Source organism: Olea europaea, chromosome 9 (assembly GCF_002742605.1).
Source record: "Olea europaea var. sylvestris chromosome 9, O_europaea_v1, whole genome shotgun sequence".
NCBI classification, from domain to species: Eukaryota; Viridiplantae; Streptophyta; class Magnoliopsida; order Lamiales; family Oleaceae; genus Olea; species Olea europaea.
The window spans coordinates 4,529,909-4,543,388 of NC_036245.1; the positions used below are offsets into that span (position 1 = coordinate 4,529,909).

Consider the following 13,480-nt stretch of genomic DNA (forward strand, 5'->3'; position numbering starts at 1 on the left):
TTATTCCAATACATAAACCTCAATATTTGTCATAAAACTTTATTCAAGCCTTTAAAATGTGAAAATCAAAGGTTTGACAAAGACAGCACTAAAATTCCAGAATATTGAAATGTGACACCAATTTCTTGATATTGAAATCTGACACCAAAACTATTGACAGAAGTGGCACCATTCTGTGCACACTATCAGAAACAGCACCTATACTACAGTAACCCAAAAATTACCTTTAAAAAAAATGGGAAATTCCAGTCTCAAATCCCTAATTTAAGTGTTCAGTATTATATAATCACAAGAAATTTTAGCGAACATATATCCAAAATTTTCTATCTTCATTATATAGCGCGTTTTTCCTTAGTAAACTAGGCCGTTTCTTCTAAACTTCTTGTCCCTCATTAATTGTCAAAGTAACCATATGTTTATCATATGCCATCAGAAAACGATTGGCAATATATAATTTTCTAATTTAGATTAAGCTGACATTATATAAAAATAAATATCCATCTTAAAAACATTTTTCGATTTGTGGTAGTACCTTGCTGCAAAGTCTGGTAATTAAGAATAATATCTCTTCAATATGCATAACTTCCTCATCTATAAAAATGGCCCTTGACTGGAATGCCTAGAATTGAGTTGACTATGACAACGACGTTCATGTGTCGTCTCCACAATACCACAACATATTAAAGACGTTCTTGTATTGATTTTAATTTTGCTCTCTTGTATTAAAGACGTTATATGGCATCCAGGCCCGATCCTGGGTCTTGGCCTCTGCCTCAGGCCCAAGACCATTAGGGGCCTAACTTTGGCCCCTATTTATTATTTATTTATTTATTTATTTTTTCTTTAAACAAGGTGAGCAGGCCTAAAATAAGGTGAGCTGGCCCAAGACTAATTATCCAACAACAAAACAACATCTTTAACACACATTTGAATTTTGTCGTTGGGGGGCCTAATTTTCATTGTTCGCCTCAGGGCTCATCAAACACAGGACCGACTCTGATGGCATCACATCTCATCCATGAAATTTATAGACAATTGATTTACTCAAACTGATCGTCAAAAAAAAAAAATATCATTTTTAAAAAATATAAAGGTATACCAGTTTTGGTTCGTCAGAATCATTTTAATGGGTTTCAAATTTTCAATTTTGGTACGTCGGCAGATTGAATCTTGAACCAGTCTTGGTTTTCCAATCAGTCCTGTCTTGTTGTAAAGACTTTATAAATTATGGCGTGATTGTGGGAATAATATCTCTAAGTTATTTTTGTTTTCCAAAGGGTACCGTGTCTAATGCGCATAGAAGATTCCATTGTGGAATTAGTCTCTAAGCTCAACCAATCCATGTTATTTTGTTTTTCCAAAGGGGTCCTACACTATACCGTGTCTGATGCGTTAGTGCGATTATAAAACATTGATTGTATGAACACAAATAACTCAAAAAATTAAACATTTTTAATCACTGTCAGAAAAAAAAAATAATGGAGCTCAAAATACTGCAATTGCTACTTTTTCTGTGCATGAATCTATTGGTTTCTGGAGTTGGGGCTGCTGCTCAAGTTAGGTGCATAGAGAGGGAGAGACAAGCTCTTCTCAAGTTTAAGGAAAGTCTTACAGGTGATCTTAGTGGGTTAACGTGGGGAAGTGAAGAAGATAAAGAGGAATGCTGCAATTGGTATGGCGTGGAATGTAGCGTCACTGGTCACGTAATCAGGCTCGATCTATCTGATAAGCATTTAAGAGGTACGATAAGTCCTGCACTGCAAGAGTTGCAGCACTTGAAGTATTTGTCCCTCACAAACAATAATATGACAATCGATAATCTTAATTGGCTTTCTGATGTTCCTTTGTTATCTTATCTTGACTTGAGCGGTATTAATCTTAGAAATGTAACCAACTGGATACAGCCAATAACGAAGCTCTCTTTACTCGAGAAATTGTACTTGTCAGGTTGTCAACTCCATGACAATCTGCCTGCCTTTGATTTCTTCGCAAATTCTTCTTCGTCCTGCCTTTCTGATCTTTATTTATCCGACAACAATCTCACTTCCTTTTCCACATTGGAGTCATTGTTTAACTTTAGTAGAATTCTTTCCCACTTAGACCTCTCTTATAATCAGCTAGACGGTCCTGTTCCTGGAACTTTATTCAAATTGCATTTTCTCGAGGAGCTTAATTTGGAAGGTAATCTACTCCATGGAGGGGTTCACAAACCTTTGGAGAATTTAAGTCATTTGCACTCACTAGATATTTCATTCAATAAACTAAATTTACCTCTTGCTCATTTATTTCAAAACCTATCAGAAATAATGTCACTGCAGTGTATATATTTATCCAACAATCAACTTGTTGGCCCCTTGCCAGATATCACCAGATTTTCGTCCTTAAAAGAGTTGTACCTTGGTAACAATCACTTGGATGGGCTTCACCCACAAAGCTTCAATCAAGCTTCAAGTCTTGAAGTTTTAGATCTATCTTACAATCAACTTGTTGGCTTCTTGCCAGATATCACCAGATTTTCATCCTTAAAGGAGTTGTTCCTTGGTAACAATCAATTGGATGGGGTTCAACCACAAAGCTTCAATCAAGCTTCAAGTCTTGAATTTTTAGATTTGTCTTACAATCAACTTGTTGGGTCCTTGCCAGATATCACCAGATTTTCGTCCTTAAAAAAGTTGTACCTTAGTAACAATCACTTGGATGGGCTTCATCCACAGAGCCTTCATCAACCTTCAAGTCTTGAGAGTTTAGATCTCTCAGGAAACCAATTGAAAAGGCTACCCGAAGCTATTGAGCATCTTTTAAATCTCAAATATTTAAATCTCTCTTCAACTTCGCTGGAAGGTACAATCACCGAACACCACCTTTCAAACCTTACCCAATTAACAAAATTGGATTTGTCTTCTAATAATGTTTCTTTCAGCTTCAGCTTCGATTGGATTCCGCCCTTCCAGTTGCAAATACGTCTCAGTCATTGTAATATGGGGCCTTATTTTCCAAATTGGATTCGAACACAGAATTCTCTTAGTGAACTCTATCTCTCTTTTGCTGGTATATCCGACACATTACCTAATTGGTTGTGGAGTATGACTTCTATACAGTTATTAGACCTCTCACATAATAATATTAGGGGCAGGATATCTGATTTGGCCTTAAAGTTGAATCATTATGGGCATCTAGATTTAAGTCATAATAATCTTTCCGGCCCAATTCCAATATCAGTTTTTCAATATTCAACAACAGTCGGGATCGAGACCCTTGTTCTCTCAGATAACCAATTAGACGGAGAGCTTCCTGATTGCTGGATGAACTTACATGATCTAAGTGTTCTGAATTTGGCAAATAATAAGTTCACGGGTAAACTTCCCCCTACTTTAAGCACCCTGAAGCGGCTTACGATATTGCATTTGGGCAACAATAATTTCACAGGTGAATTGCCTTCCTCTTGGAAGAATTGCACACAGTTGAGAAAGTTAGATGTTGGAAGAAACAAGTTAACAGGTACAATTCCAGCATGGATAGGAACACACTTAACAAATTTGGCTGTTCTTAGCCTTCGATTTAATAGTTTACATGGATCCATTCCTCCAACAATTTGCTACCTTACCGATATTCATGTCTTGGACCTTTCTAGAAACAACATTTCGGGAAAAATTCCACAATGCATAAACAATTTTACTTCTTTGGTTCTGAATGATGGTTCAACTATTCTCGAATATAATCCTTTTCTATATGACTACGGGCGCCCACGAGACGACGATGACAATGCTTTGGTTCTATGGAAAGGACAAGAATTTGAGTATGAAAGACTAAGAACTTTGAAAGGCATTGATCTTTCTAGCAATAAGTTAGTTGGAACTATTCCTCAAGCATTTTGTGATTTGAGAGGTTTAGTTTTCATCAACTTATCAAGAAACCAGTTAACAGGGAATATCATTTCATGCATTGGTCAATTGGACACATTGGAATGGCTTGACTTATCTAGAAACAAACTTTCTGGGGAGATTCCGAATGGCCTGGCAAATCTACATTTTCTCAGCGTTTTAGATTTATCATACAATAATCTGACGGGGAAGATTCCACTAAGCACTCAACTACAAAGTTTTGACTCATCTGTGTACGCTGGGAACAACCAACTCTGTGGGGATCCATTGGTGGAGTGTCCTCGTGACCCTTCTGTGACTCATAATGGAAAGGTAAATGTAGTTGAAGAAGATGATAGGTTTATAAATCGAGATTTCTATATCTGCATGGCATTTGGTTTCATTATTGGATTCTGGGTAGTTGTTGGTACTCTAATCCTCAAACATTCATGGAGGCATTCCTATTTCAAATTCTGGAATAGTGTTAGAGATTGGATGTACGTGACAACAACAATCTACGTGACAGGATTTAAGAGGAAATTTATGTCCTAAAGGTAAGTATGTAAATATACTTCCTCAATTTAGTTGTTTGCACCATGACTATGCTTTGGCCTGATAATGTCTTAATCTTGACTTTGCTTGTGATTGAAATCAGGTGCCCCTTTTTGGAAAAGTAAATGGCTGGAGTGGTGCACGCATTGTGACTAATGTTGCTCTTTAATCTAATTGAAAACGTTATCATGTTTTCTTAATATTTGCAAAAATAAAATCAGTTTGTGAGTTACCAGTCACTTTGTTGTGAAATATTTAGTTTAATTGTTGAAATAAAAAATAAATAAAATCTAATTGAGATCAAGTAATTCAATTGATTAATTCGTAACTTTAACAAATGTTATTTACATAACTCACTTTTTAAATTTGTAAATGATTTATTATTCATATTTAACCTCTTTTAGAGGTGTTTTCCTTATTTAACTTGGTACAAATATTTAAATTGAATATTAGATACTTTGTTAGATATATTGCCTATAATAATAGAGTTATGAATGGTTGGACTTTGTACCATAAATTTATCAACTGGAGCGGCAATTGTTAGCCAAAAGATTGTGGTATCAGATATATAGGAATATTAAATAAACCTTTTCATTTAAGATTTGGATTATAGGATCTAACTAAGATCGGACTGAATTCATCTATAAGCGATTTAGAATAGGATTTAATACTTGATTTGGATAGCTTAAAAAAATTACGAAACGGTTGAGGTCAAAATAAACAATTAATTTTAACTATCCATTTCTGGGGATCTAAAACTTTTTAAATGTACATTTCATCAACTTCTATCAAAATCTACTTAAACATTTACCAGAAGTTTTGTCAAACATTCCCTTAGTAAGTCTCTCTGTCAACTTATAAATAAGACCCCAATAGTTATGTATTTAACACAAGATGATTTCATAGTATCTATTTATCTCTCATCTATATTCCTAGATTATGGTTATTGATTTGTAGATACCTTTGGTTGTTCGAGACATACCTACACATTTTGAGTCATCCATATTGTGGGACTACCATGAGATTTTGGACTTAAAGATCATTGATCTAATTCGACACCGTCGTACATGTTTAAGATATTAGCATTAGAACCAAGTTTGATAGACTCTATATTTCCATTACTAAAAGAGTAAGAAATGATGGAAGTATTCTTTTCTTACTTTGTGTTGTGAGTCGATTTTTCAATTTGATGGATATACATTAGTATGCAAACATCATGCGGGATTGTCAAAAAATATAACTAAAGTGCGTTCCTAAATTCTTTCTCAAAAAGCGTTAATACTTAGTGCGTGAAGACTTTTGGTCAAGCACTCATGAAAGGGTTTTTCACTACAAGAGGGCCCACATGTTCAACGAAAGGGGCTACACATTATGTTGAACATCCACTGAAGTGTAGCACGCTCAAATCCACCAGTGCCGTTGAAAACCTTGCTTCACAAAAATTAGATTGAACAAAACACCAAATAAATGAAAAAGGAGAACAAATAATTTGAAGTAATAAAAAAATGTCTCATTAAAATATTGTCAAGAAAATTCAATGGGATAAAACTTGATTAAAGAAAAAAAAAAGTACAGTTACTCCCCTTGATTTCATTAAATGAAATCTTTTGTATCAAGTCATCAATGTCTTATATGTCAATGTCTTCAATATTATAATTTCTAGTAAAGTATGTCTCATGTTGTCTTGTATATTCTTCAAATAACATCTTCATACAATATATTTATATAATCTTTGATGATTGTAGTAAAATGATGATTTTGAAAATAGCTTTTGCTGATCTCTTTGGGTGTCCCATACATATAAGAATATTAATTTGATGGTAACTGTTTTGTATATTATAGGCATTCATTAAACAAGAATATGGTTCTTTAAAATCTTATTAGGAAAAACTCGACGGAAAAAATCTTAATGAAGGAAAAATAGTAAATTATTCTTTTGAGAACGCTATAAAGGTTGTTTCATTAAAAATCTTGTTAGGAAAATTCAATGGGATAAAATCACAGTCAAGGAAAAAAATATTACAATGCGAATTTACTTCCCTTAGGATGATATTACTTTAATTATATGCATCACACGTAAAATCCTTCAAGAATAGTATTAAAATCATGCAAGATAAGTTTGTTATAATCACATTTACTATATGCATATCAAATTTCATGTATTATTAGGTTGACGAGATAAAGACTTGTTATTGCATCCACTAAAAGGATAATTTTTCTATCTATATAATTCTTTGTGAAATTTGTTATTCTAAGAGTCGTACATTATACATTACAACTTTATTTTTCTATTTTCGTTTCGCATGAGTATACATTTTTAGGTGTTTGGACTATAGATCCAGAAATTTCAGACTTCTCTAGTAAATTTAATTTGTTAGGATTACATCCATTTGTTTGGCCAACCATTTCTTCTAATAACATGATTTGACGAATTTATTTAGCTATCCTCATCTTTTATAACATGAGATAGTGTGTCATGAACAAAAGTATTGTTGACTACTTTTTTTCCGATTCTATTTCTTTCTCATAACGTCATAACTTATTAAGATATCTCAATTTTCAATATTTTTGGTACCTGAACCTGTTATGATGTTTTACATTTTGTTATATCTATTATCCAAAAGCATACACCTCCTAATAGACCATCTTTACTATTTGCTCAATTTTTCTTCTAAAATTTGTTATCTTGGAATCAAATGCCATCACGCTTCATGCATATCATTGATTTATTAAATATCATGTAATTGAATTGTCCTTCCAGGACGTGAATTCAAGTTAAAGCATTTAAAACTAGAGTGTGAGATATTGTTGATCTCTTCAATAAGTAAATGCATTTAAATGAATCTTTCGAATTTCTGGTTCGAAGTTTCTTTTATGGGGATCTAGATAATATAACAATGCATTTGTATATTATTTTATAGCTTCTTAACTTCACCCGTTAGGGCATGAGGTATTGTATAAGGGTTCAAACTATGTGCAATAAGTATCTTCTAAATTAAGGAAAGCAAAAATGAAGCTATCCATGCAGAAATGAAGTGAAACTCACATGGAAGTAATGGTTGTTAGTTGTAATTTGATGTGGCCACAGTGACTTGGCTGGTGCGAGCAATGGTGGAGTGGATGGGGTAAAATTAAGAGTGATTGAAACCAATTAATTGAGGAATTTGTTGCTAATAAATAATATCTAACTATTAAAATGTGTAATCTGCGACTAAATAGTGCCAAAAAATTGTGTGATTTGTGATTATGACCGTAAATTATGTATTATTGTGATCATGACATAATTAGTTTAATTATATGTTACAAAATTTTATCACACATTTTTGAAATTTTTTCAGAAGTTTTTTATTTTTGTAATTATATTTTGAAACATTTGTAGCTATGTATTTTTTTTTTCTTTTTTGAATGACAACTTAAATTTATTTTTAACAATTTTAAAATATACTCTCAAAAATAGAAAACTGTAAATAAACTCAAAATTAGAACTTAAACGATTCGTCGAAATTTTATTTATTTTTACTTACTTGATTGAGGTCCAACTGAAAAATGGATTAGAATGGGAAAGCATATTGCAAAGCCCAATTCAAAGGCATGCATATCCAACTAGTAGGGGTAGACATAATTCCATATTGTTCTAGTTTCAAGAGAATCGAACCTAACCATAAATTAATGAGTTTTTTTTTTATAATGGAACCAAATGGTTTTTTGAAAGATATGGAACCAAATTGAACCGAACCGTTCAGTTCTGGTTTGGTTTGGATCATATAAATTAGTAATGTATACCTAAATAAAAAAAATAAACATCAAAAATTTAGGAAGTTCAAATTCAATCATCGAGATAAGGAAAGTCATAACTAACAAACAAAATATATTCATAATTTGAATACACAAATCATTTTTCGATCTCGTAGAAAAAATGTTTAATAAGTAATAGCAATGATTCACTAAATTAATCGCAATAGTTTTAAAGGCACATCTCTACAATAAAGAATGAATTATCAAAAATTTTATAGTTCGCTTTTACAGGCAACATTAACCGTTTAATATTTCATGATTGTTTATTAAGTTTTCCTCTATTTGTGAGGAACACAAATAACTTATCAAACAATCAAGGTAAAAGGAATAGTTTAGAGACTTTTTAAATAACTAACAAATTTCATTTTCCGATCTTAAATGACACTCCACTAACTTGATGAAATGTGGTACCAGCATGCCGCGACATTGTGTAAATTGAAAATGAGCGAAGGAGAAATGATTCAACTGAATACAAAATTAAGGTGTAAACAACTAATGAGTTGTTTGTCTCTAATGACTCAAAATCGATTAACAATCTGTATTCAATTATGGGCTATCTCCAATGAATATAAAATTAGGGTCTCCACTAATTAATATATATAAAATTAAATATTAAGTTTGGTTCTGGTTCTGGTTCTAGTTTTTGAGTTAGTATCGAACAAGAACCAAAACCCAATGGTTCTCGATTCAAAGAACCAAAACCGTTAATTTTTTTGATGAGACCAAACCGAACCATTTGGTTTGATCTGGACATTTTGTCCACCCCTACCAACTAGTACACATGCATCAGATTTAACTCTTATTCATGGAGCACCAATTTATCTTGTGTTGCAGTGATTTCTACTCAATTTCTTCATAAACGAAATTGGAAGGTAGCATCGAACTTCGTTAGTGTGAAACAGGCTTTATATGTTAGAATCACATTCTATCTAATTGTTGTGAAGGATTTAATTTGAGCTCAACTCTTTAAAATTAACTTATTTTTCCAAATTGTTGTTTCTTGATGGTAATCTTCTTTTAGCTACGGTGATTTTTCAACAACATTGCAATGAATTTTGATGCAATTGTTTAAGGTTTTCTCCTTACCTTAAAAAATGACAGCCGTCTTTATAATAGGTGAAATACCCAAGACAAAAATTCAATGAGAGCAGTTGCCCTACTAGACCCCAGGACTCTCCAATGGCCGAGCTCCAGTGCAGGCAAAGGCCCGCACTAAACTTTTTGTCCTCCCATCACAAAGGACCCTTTTTTTTCCCTTTGAAATGCCCAGACCCAACCAAGAAGTGAAGCCCATTACTTAGCCCAATACCATAATTGTTAATCCAAAAGTTTCAACCCATTCCATCAATTCCAAGGGAAAAATTCATAAATCCTGTATGGAGACTTCAAAAATCAAGTCTTAAATTTATAAAATGCAAAAGTCAAGTTTATTAGTTAATTAATTAAAAATATTTATTAATGAAATATATTAAGATCACAATTTTACGATTTATGGTCACAGATACATACTTAAAGGTCACATAATTACATACTCGTCATATATCATCAAATTAATTGGTTAAGGATTATTTCGAGATCACAAATAAAAGATTTTGTAGGTCACAGATTGTTTCAAGGTCACAATTAATTGGTCGTAGATCAAAAAAATTAATTTTAAATCATAAATTTCTGAATTTTTAGGTCACAATTAAATTGTGAGTCACATACACTAAACATCCCACTTCGATCCCCATCAACGACCAATACTAACATCACAAATTGTGACCACTCCTAACAGTTTGTGACCACCCTCTCCACTGCCTCCTCCAATCGTACAATAGCCAACACCCTCGTCACCACCACCTCTTGACAAAAACAAACCAACACACACCGTCAAAATCGCCATCATGACGGCACCAATAGAACAAAGTATATAATTGGCCACAACCACTACCGGCACCATTGAAACAAGGCACCTATCATTACTGTAGCAACATCTTATCTAGCACCTGCATCACCAACAATTCAATCACGCCACCGACACTACCACACCATAACCACAATCCTCACCCAAAAAATCCTCTACCCTAAAACCACGACTTAGCACAAATGTGCACGGTGCTCAATTCACCGCTCCGATCTGAAAGTCGTCACTTAGATTAGGGCATACCAACAAATACCCATTCAACATTGCGCGACGGTTCTCTCTAGTGATGACGCCACTGCGCAAGTGTTTCGACTGTCGGCGTCACTACGTTGAGAGAACAGAGATTAGGGAGAAAAGAATGCGCAGTGCTCAAATCATCTGGCCGAACTGAAAAAGCATCGATCAGATTAGGGCGCACCAACAAATGCTCATTCAACACCACTACTCACGACGGTTCTCTGCACCAACAAATGCTCATTCAACACCACTACTCACGACGGTTCTCTCTGCTGGTGACGTCACCACGTAGGTGGTTCGACTTCGATGGTAACATCTCTGCCGCCGAAGACTCTTTTCCTGGGGCGGCACTCCTACTGTTAAGTGAGAAGAGTGAAAGAGTGAGGGGATTTGTAGTGGTATTAGTGGATAAGTTGAATTAATACTTGAGTTTTGCTTAAATAAACCTTGCACCTGAATTTTGAATTAGAAAATTTAAACACCGATTTTTTTTGTAATTTCCTCCCATTCCAATTCAAACAATCAATCCACTCCGCCTCGCCTCCACTGTGCGCTGTCTCTGCTTTCTCCTCATCTGCTCTCTGTCTGTGTTTGCTGTTTGTTCAAACCCTAGACGGCACGATCGTAAATAGGACTTAAGGGTTACTGTAACAGTAGAAGCAGATGCCGATGCCAGTAATTCTTCGGCAGCAACAGAAGAACTGAAGAAGAAGGTGAAGCCCATCCCCATACTCATTTTTCTTTTCTTATTTTCTGTTATTTTAATTTGTGTAAATTATAATAATGTTTGAATTATTTTTCTTTTAAACATATGAAATTAGCACTTTTGCTCTTCGAAGTAAGTACTGCAGCCTGCCTACACATTGATGTACTGGTTGCTATTCAATTGATTTTGCTACCAGTGTCCAGAAGAATTCTAGTTCCTTCTAGTGTATGTGTTGCTGGTCAACTTGCTACCTTTATAAATTGTAACTGTGAGTTATTTTAATCACTCAGTCACTGTGATTGGCACAAGTTTTGGAAATAGTATTGCTCTAATGCCTTGTGAAATCGTGATATGTGAAGTGAGAATTTTGGAAATAGTATTACCATGTGAAATTGTGAAATAGTATTGCCCTGTGAATGTGAATTGCTTGTAGTATTGCTATGTGAATTGCCCTGTGAAGTGTGAATTGCTTTGCTTTGGCTTCTAGTATATTTGTGATTCTGTCTCCATCATTCTGAATTACTCCCAGTAGTAATTGGTTAACAAATGTTCAAATCCAGATATCAAATAAAGAGATTCTTTCAAAGAAAAACGAATGTAGAAAATGTTGATGGGGATATCGAATAATGTGGAATTTGATGGCTCAAAACTTCCAACTGATCCTGGACTAAGAATACCCATTTTTAGTACTGTCGTAATATTATTTTATATTTTTATCATCATTAAATCCATAATCAAAAATTCGACGTTCGGTGTCAATAAAATTTTTGATCGTGCTGAACGAATATCCTAGCTTTGCCCCTATTAGTGAAGTTTCAATTTTTTCAGTATAAAGACTGCGGGTTTAATGTATGGATTCCTATTGTTTTATTAATATATATTTATGTTTGATTGATTGGCAAAGTCTAACGGTCTAAAAACTAACATGAATGAGAATTAAATGGCAAATGTATTTTTTATTTTTATTTTTGTGTTTTAGGTAATTCAAAAATGGGGAAGCCTTCGACGAAGAAATTGAGAAAGGTGGAACAAAGTGACAATGGTTCGGATTTTGACAGCTACATGGAAATTCAAATGTTACCTGAGAGTGTTAGAGCCTATTTTTTTCATTAATTGATTGTTTCTTTGTGATTATATTTTGTTTTTATTTTTTATGATGCTTATTTATTGTGTTGCTTTAATCAGTTGAATAATTTCATGGAAGATGATAAAGATGACTATAGTGATGATTATGATAATAACAAAAAGGATGAGGATAATAATGATGGTAATGATGACCATGGGAACCATCATGAGGATACTGATGTTGGGAATGAGAATGAAGATGAGGAGGAGGAGGAGGAAGAAGGATCTTGAGAATGACAATGACGATGAACATAAGGGTGCTGAGATGTAAGAGCTCGAGAAAGAGTATAAGAAACTTCGAAATGAGGAGCAGTAAGTGAATAGCCCCTCGCATTTCATAACATTCATGTTTGTTCAATTTTTATTTATTATTCGAAAAAGGTTAATACTAGCCAGGTTGCCAACTCAGCCCCTATTTGGTCCCCATTATTTCACTTTATAATTTCTCTCTTATTTTCAACCTCACAATCTTTCATAAAATAATATTACATGTAAATCAAAAAAAATGTCTTCTTTTCCAATCAAAAATTTTTCAAAAAAAAAAAAAAAAACACTATTCGAAAAATTATAATAGCAAATAATGGCGATGAAACAGGTGCTTAAAATCATTTTTGGGATCAAGTTTTGTTTATTCTTGGCTTTAGACAATTAGCATATGTTGACTTACCATGACTGTTAAAATCGTCAATTACAATTTAGAAGGGAATAATTCATATTAAACGTATTAAAAGAAGATTTAGGCTACACGTTCTTAGAAATTCTTGTAAAAGAGTTAAGGAAAAAAGATTTCAATCTTTATGAATAGTTTGAGAAGACTTAGTTGGATCAACATACGTTTTATAAGCTTCAAAGCTTTAGAAACCAAGTGCTTTACCCAGTCAAGAGAAAAGAATTGTTATGAAAATCAAGGTATCTTAGTTCATGAGTCTATAGGTTGGTAATATTTTATGTTCATCACCTTGGACCAAACTAAGTGTGTACGTGCAAGCTATGTGATATATTAAATGTCTTTTTCTAGAAGTTGATTGCCCTTTGACCAATATTTTTCGATGAGCTTTAGAATGACAAAAATATTTAACAAACTTCCTCAAAATTTCCAGTCAAGCTGAATTTTATGTATGAAATACACATATTATTTGATGTCAGTGAATGAAATAGTAAGTTGGATTTACTGGTTACTGCCGAATAAAAAGATTACCAAATGAAAGGACAAAAATGGTATTTCGGCTGATTATCTCATACTTTAGAATATACCTCCCCCCCCCCCCCCCAAAAAATTTCCCCCCCCCCCCCCATGGA

The 13,480-nt window shown here is 33.6% G+C and overlaps 2 protein-coding genes across 4 annotated transcripts in view; both read left to right on the top strand.

The window, feature by feature from the left end:
- Positions 1–1,442: 1,442 nt before the first annotated feature.
- Positions 1,443–4,651, top strand: LOC111399463 (LRR receptor-like serine/threonine-protein kinase GSO2). The gene is made up of 2 exons (XM_023026774.1): positions 1,443–4,414; positions 4,516–4,651. The coding sequence occupies exon 1, from the start codon at positions 1,479–1,481 to the stop codon at positions 4,410–4,412; it is 2,934 nt and encodes a 977-aa protein (XP_022882542.1). The 5' UTR covers positions 1,443–1,478; the 3' UTR covers positions 4,413–4,414; positions 4,516–4,651.
- A 5,295-nt stretch (positions 4,652–9,946) lies between these two features.
- The window catches only part of LOC111399464 (coiled-coil domain-containing protein 1-like), an 11,385-nt gene continuing 7,851 nt past the window's right edge, over positions 9,947–13,480 (top strand). Inside the window, exons 1-3 of one of the 3 annotated variants that reach the window (XM_023026775.1) lie at positions 9,948–11,063; positions 12,036–12,145; positions 12,242–12,690. In XM_023026775.1, the coding sequence (XP_022882543.1) occupies positions 12,047–12,145; positions 12,242–12,412 (270 nt within the window). In that variant the 5' untranslated portion in view covers positions 9,948–11,063; positions 12,036–12,046 and the 3' untranslated portion in view covers positions 12,413–12,690. Of the gene's footprint in view, positions 11,064–12,035; positions 12,691–13,480 lie in introns of those variants that run through there. The other 2 variants (XR_002703672.1, XR_002703671.1) reach the window with 2 other exon arrangements.

Bases quoted from the DNA above. Each gene is read 5' to 3' on its own strand.
- LOC111399463 (XM_023026774.1), top strand. From the start codon at position 1,479: ATGGAGCTCAAAATACTGCAATTGCTACTTTTTCTGTGCATGAATCTA.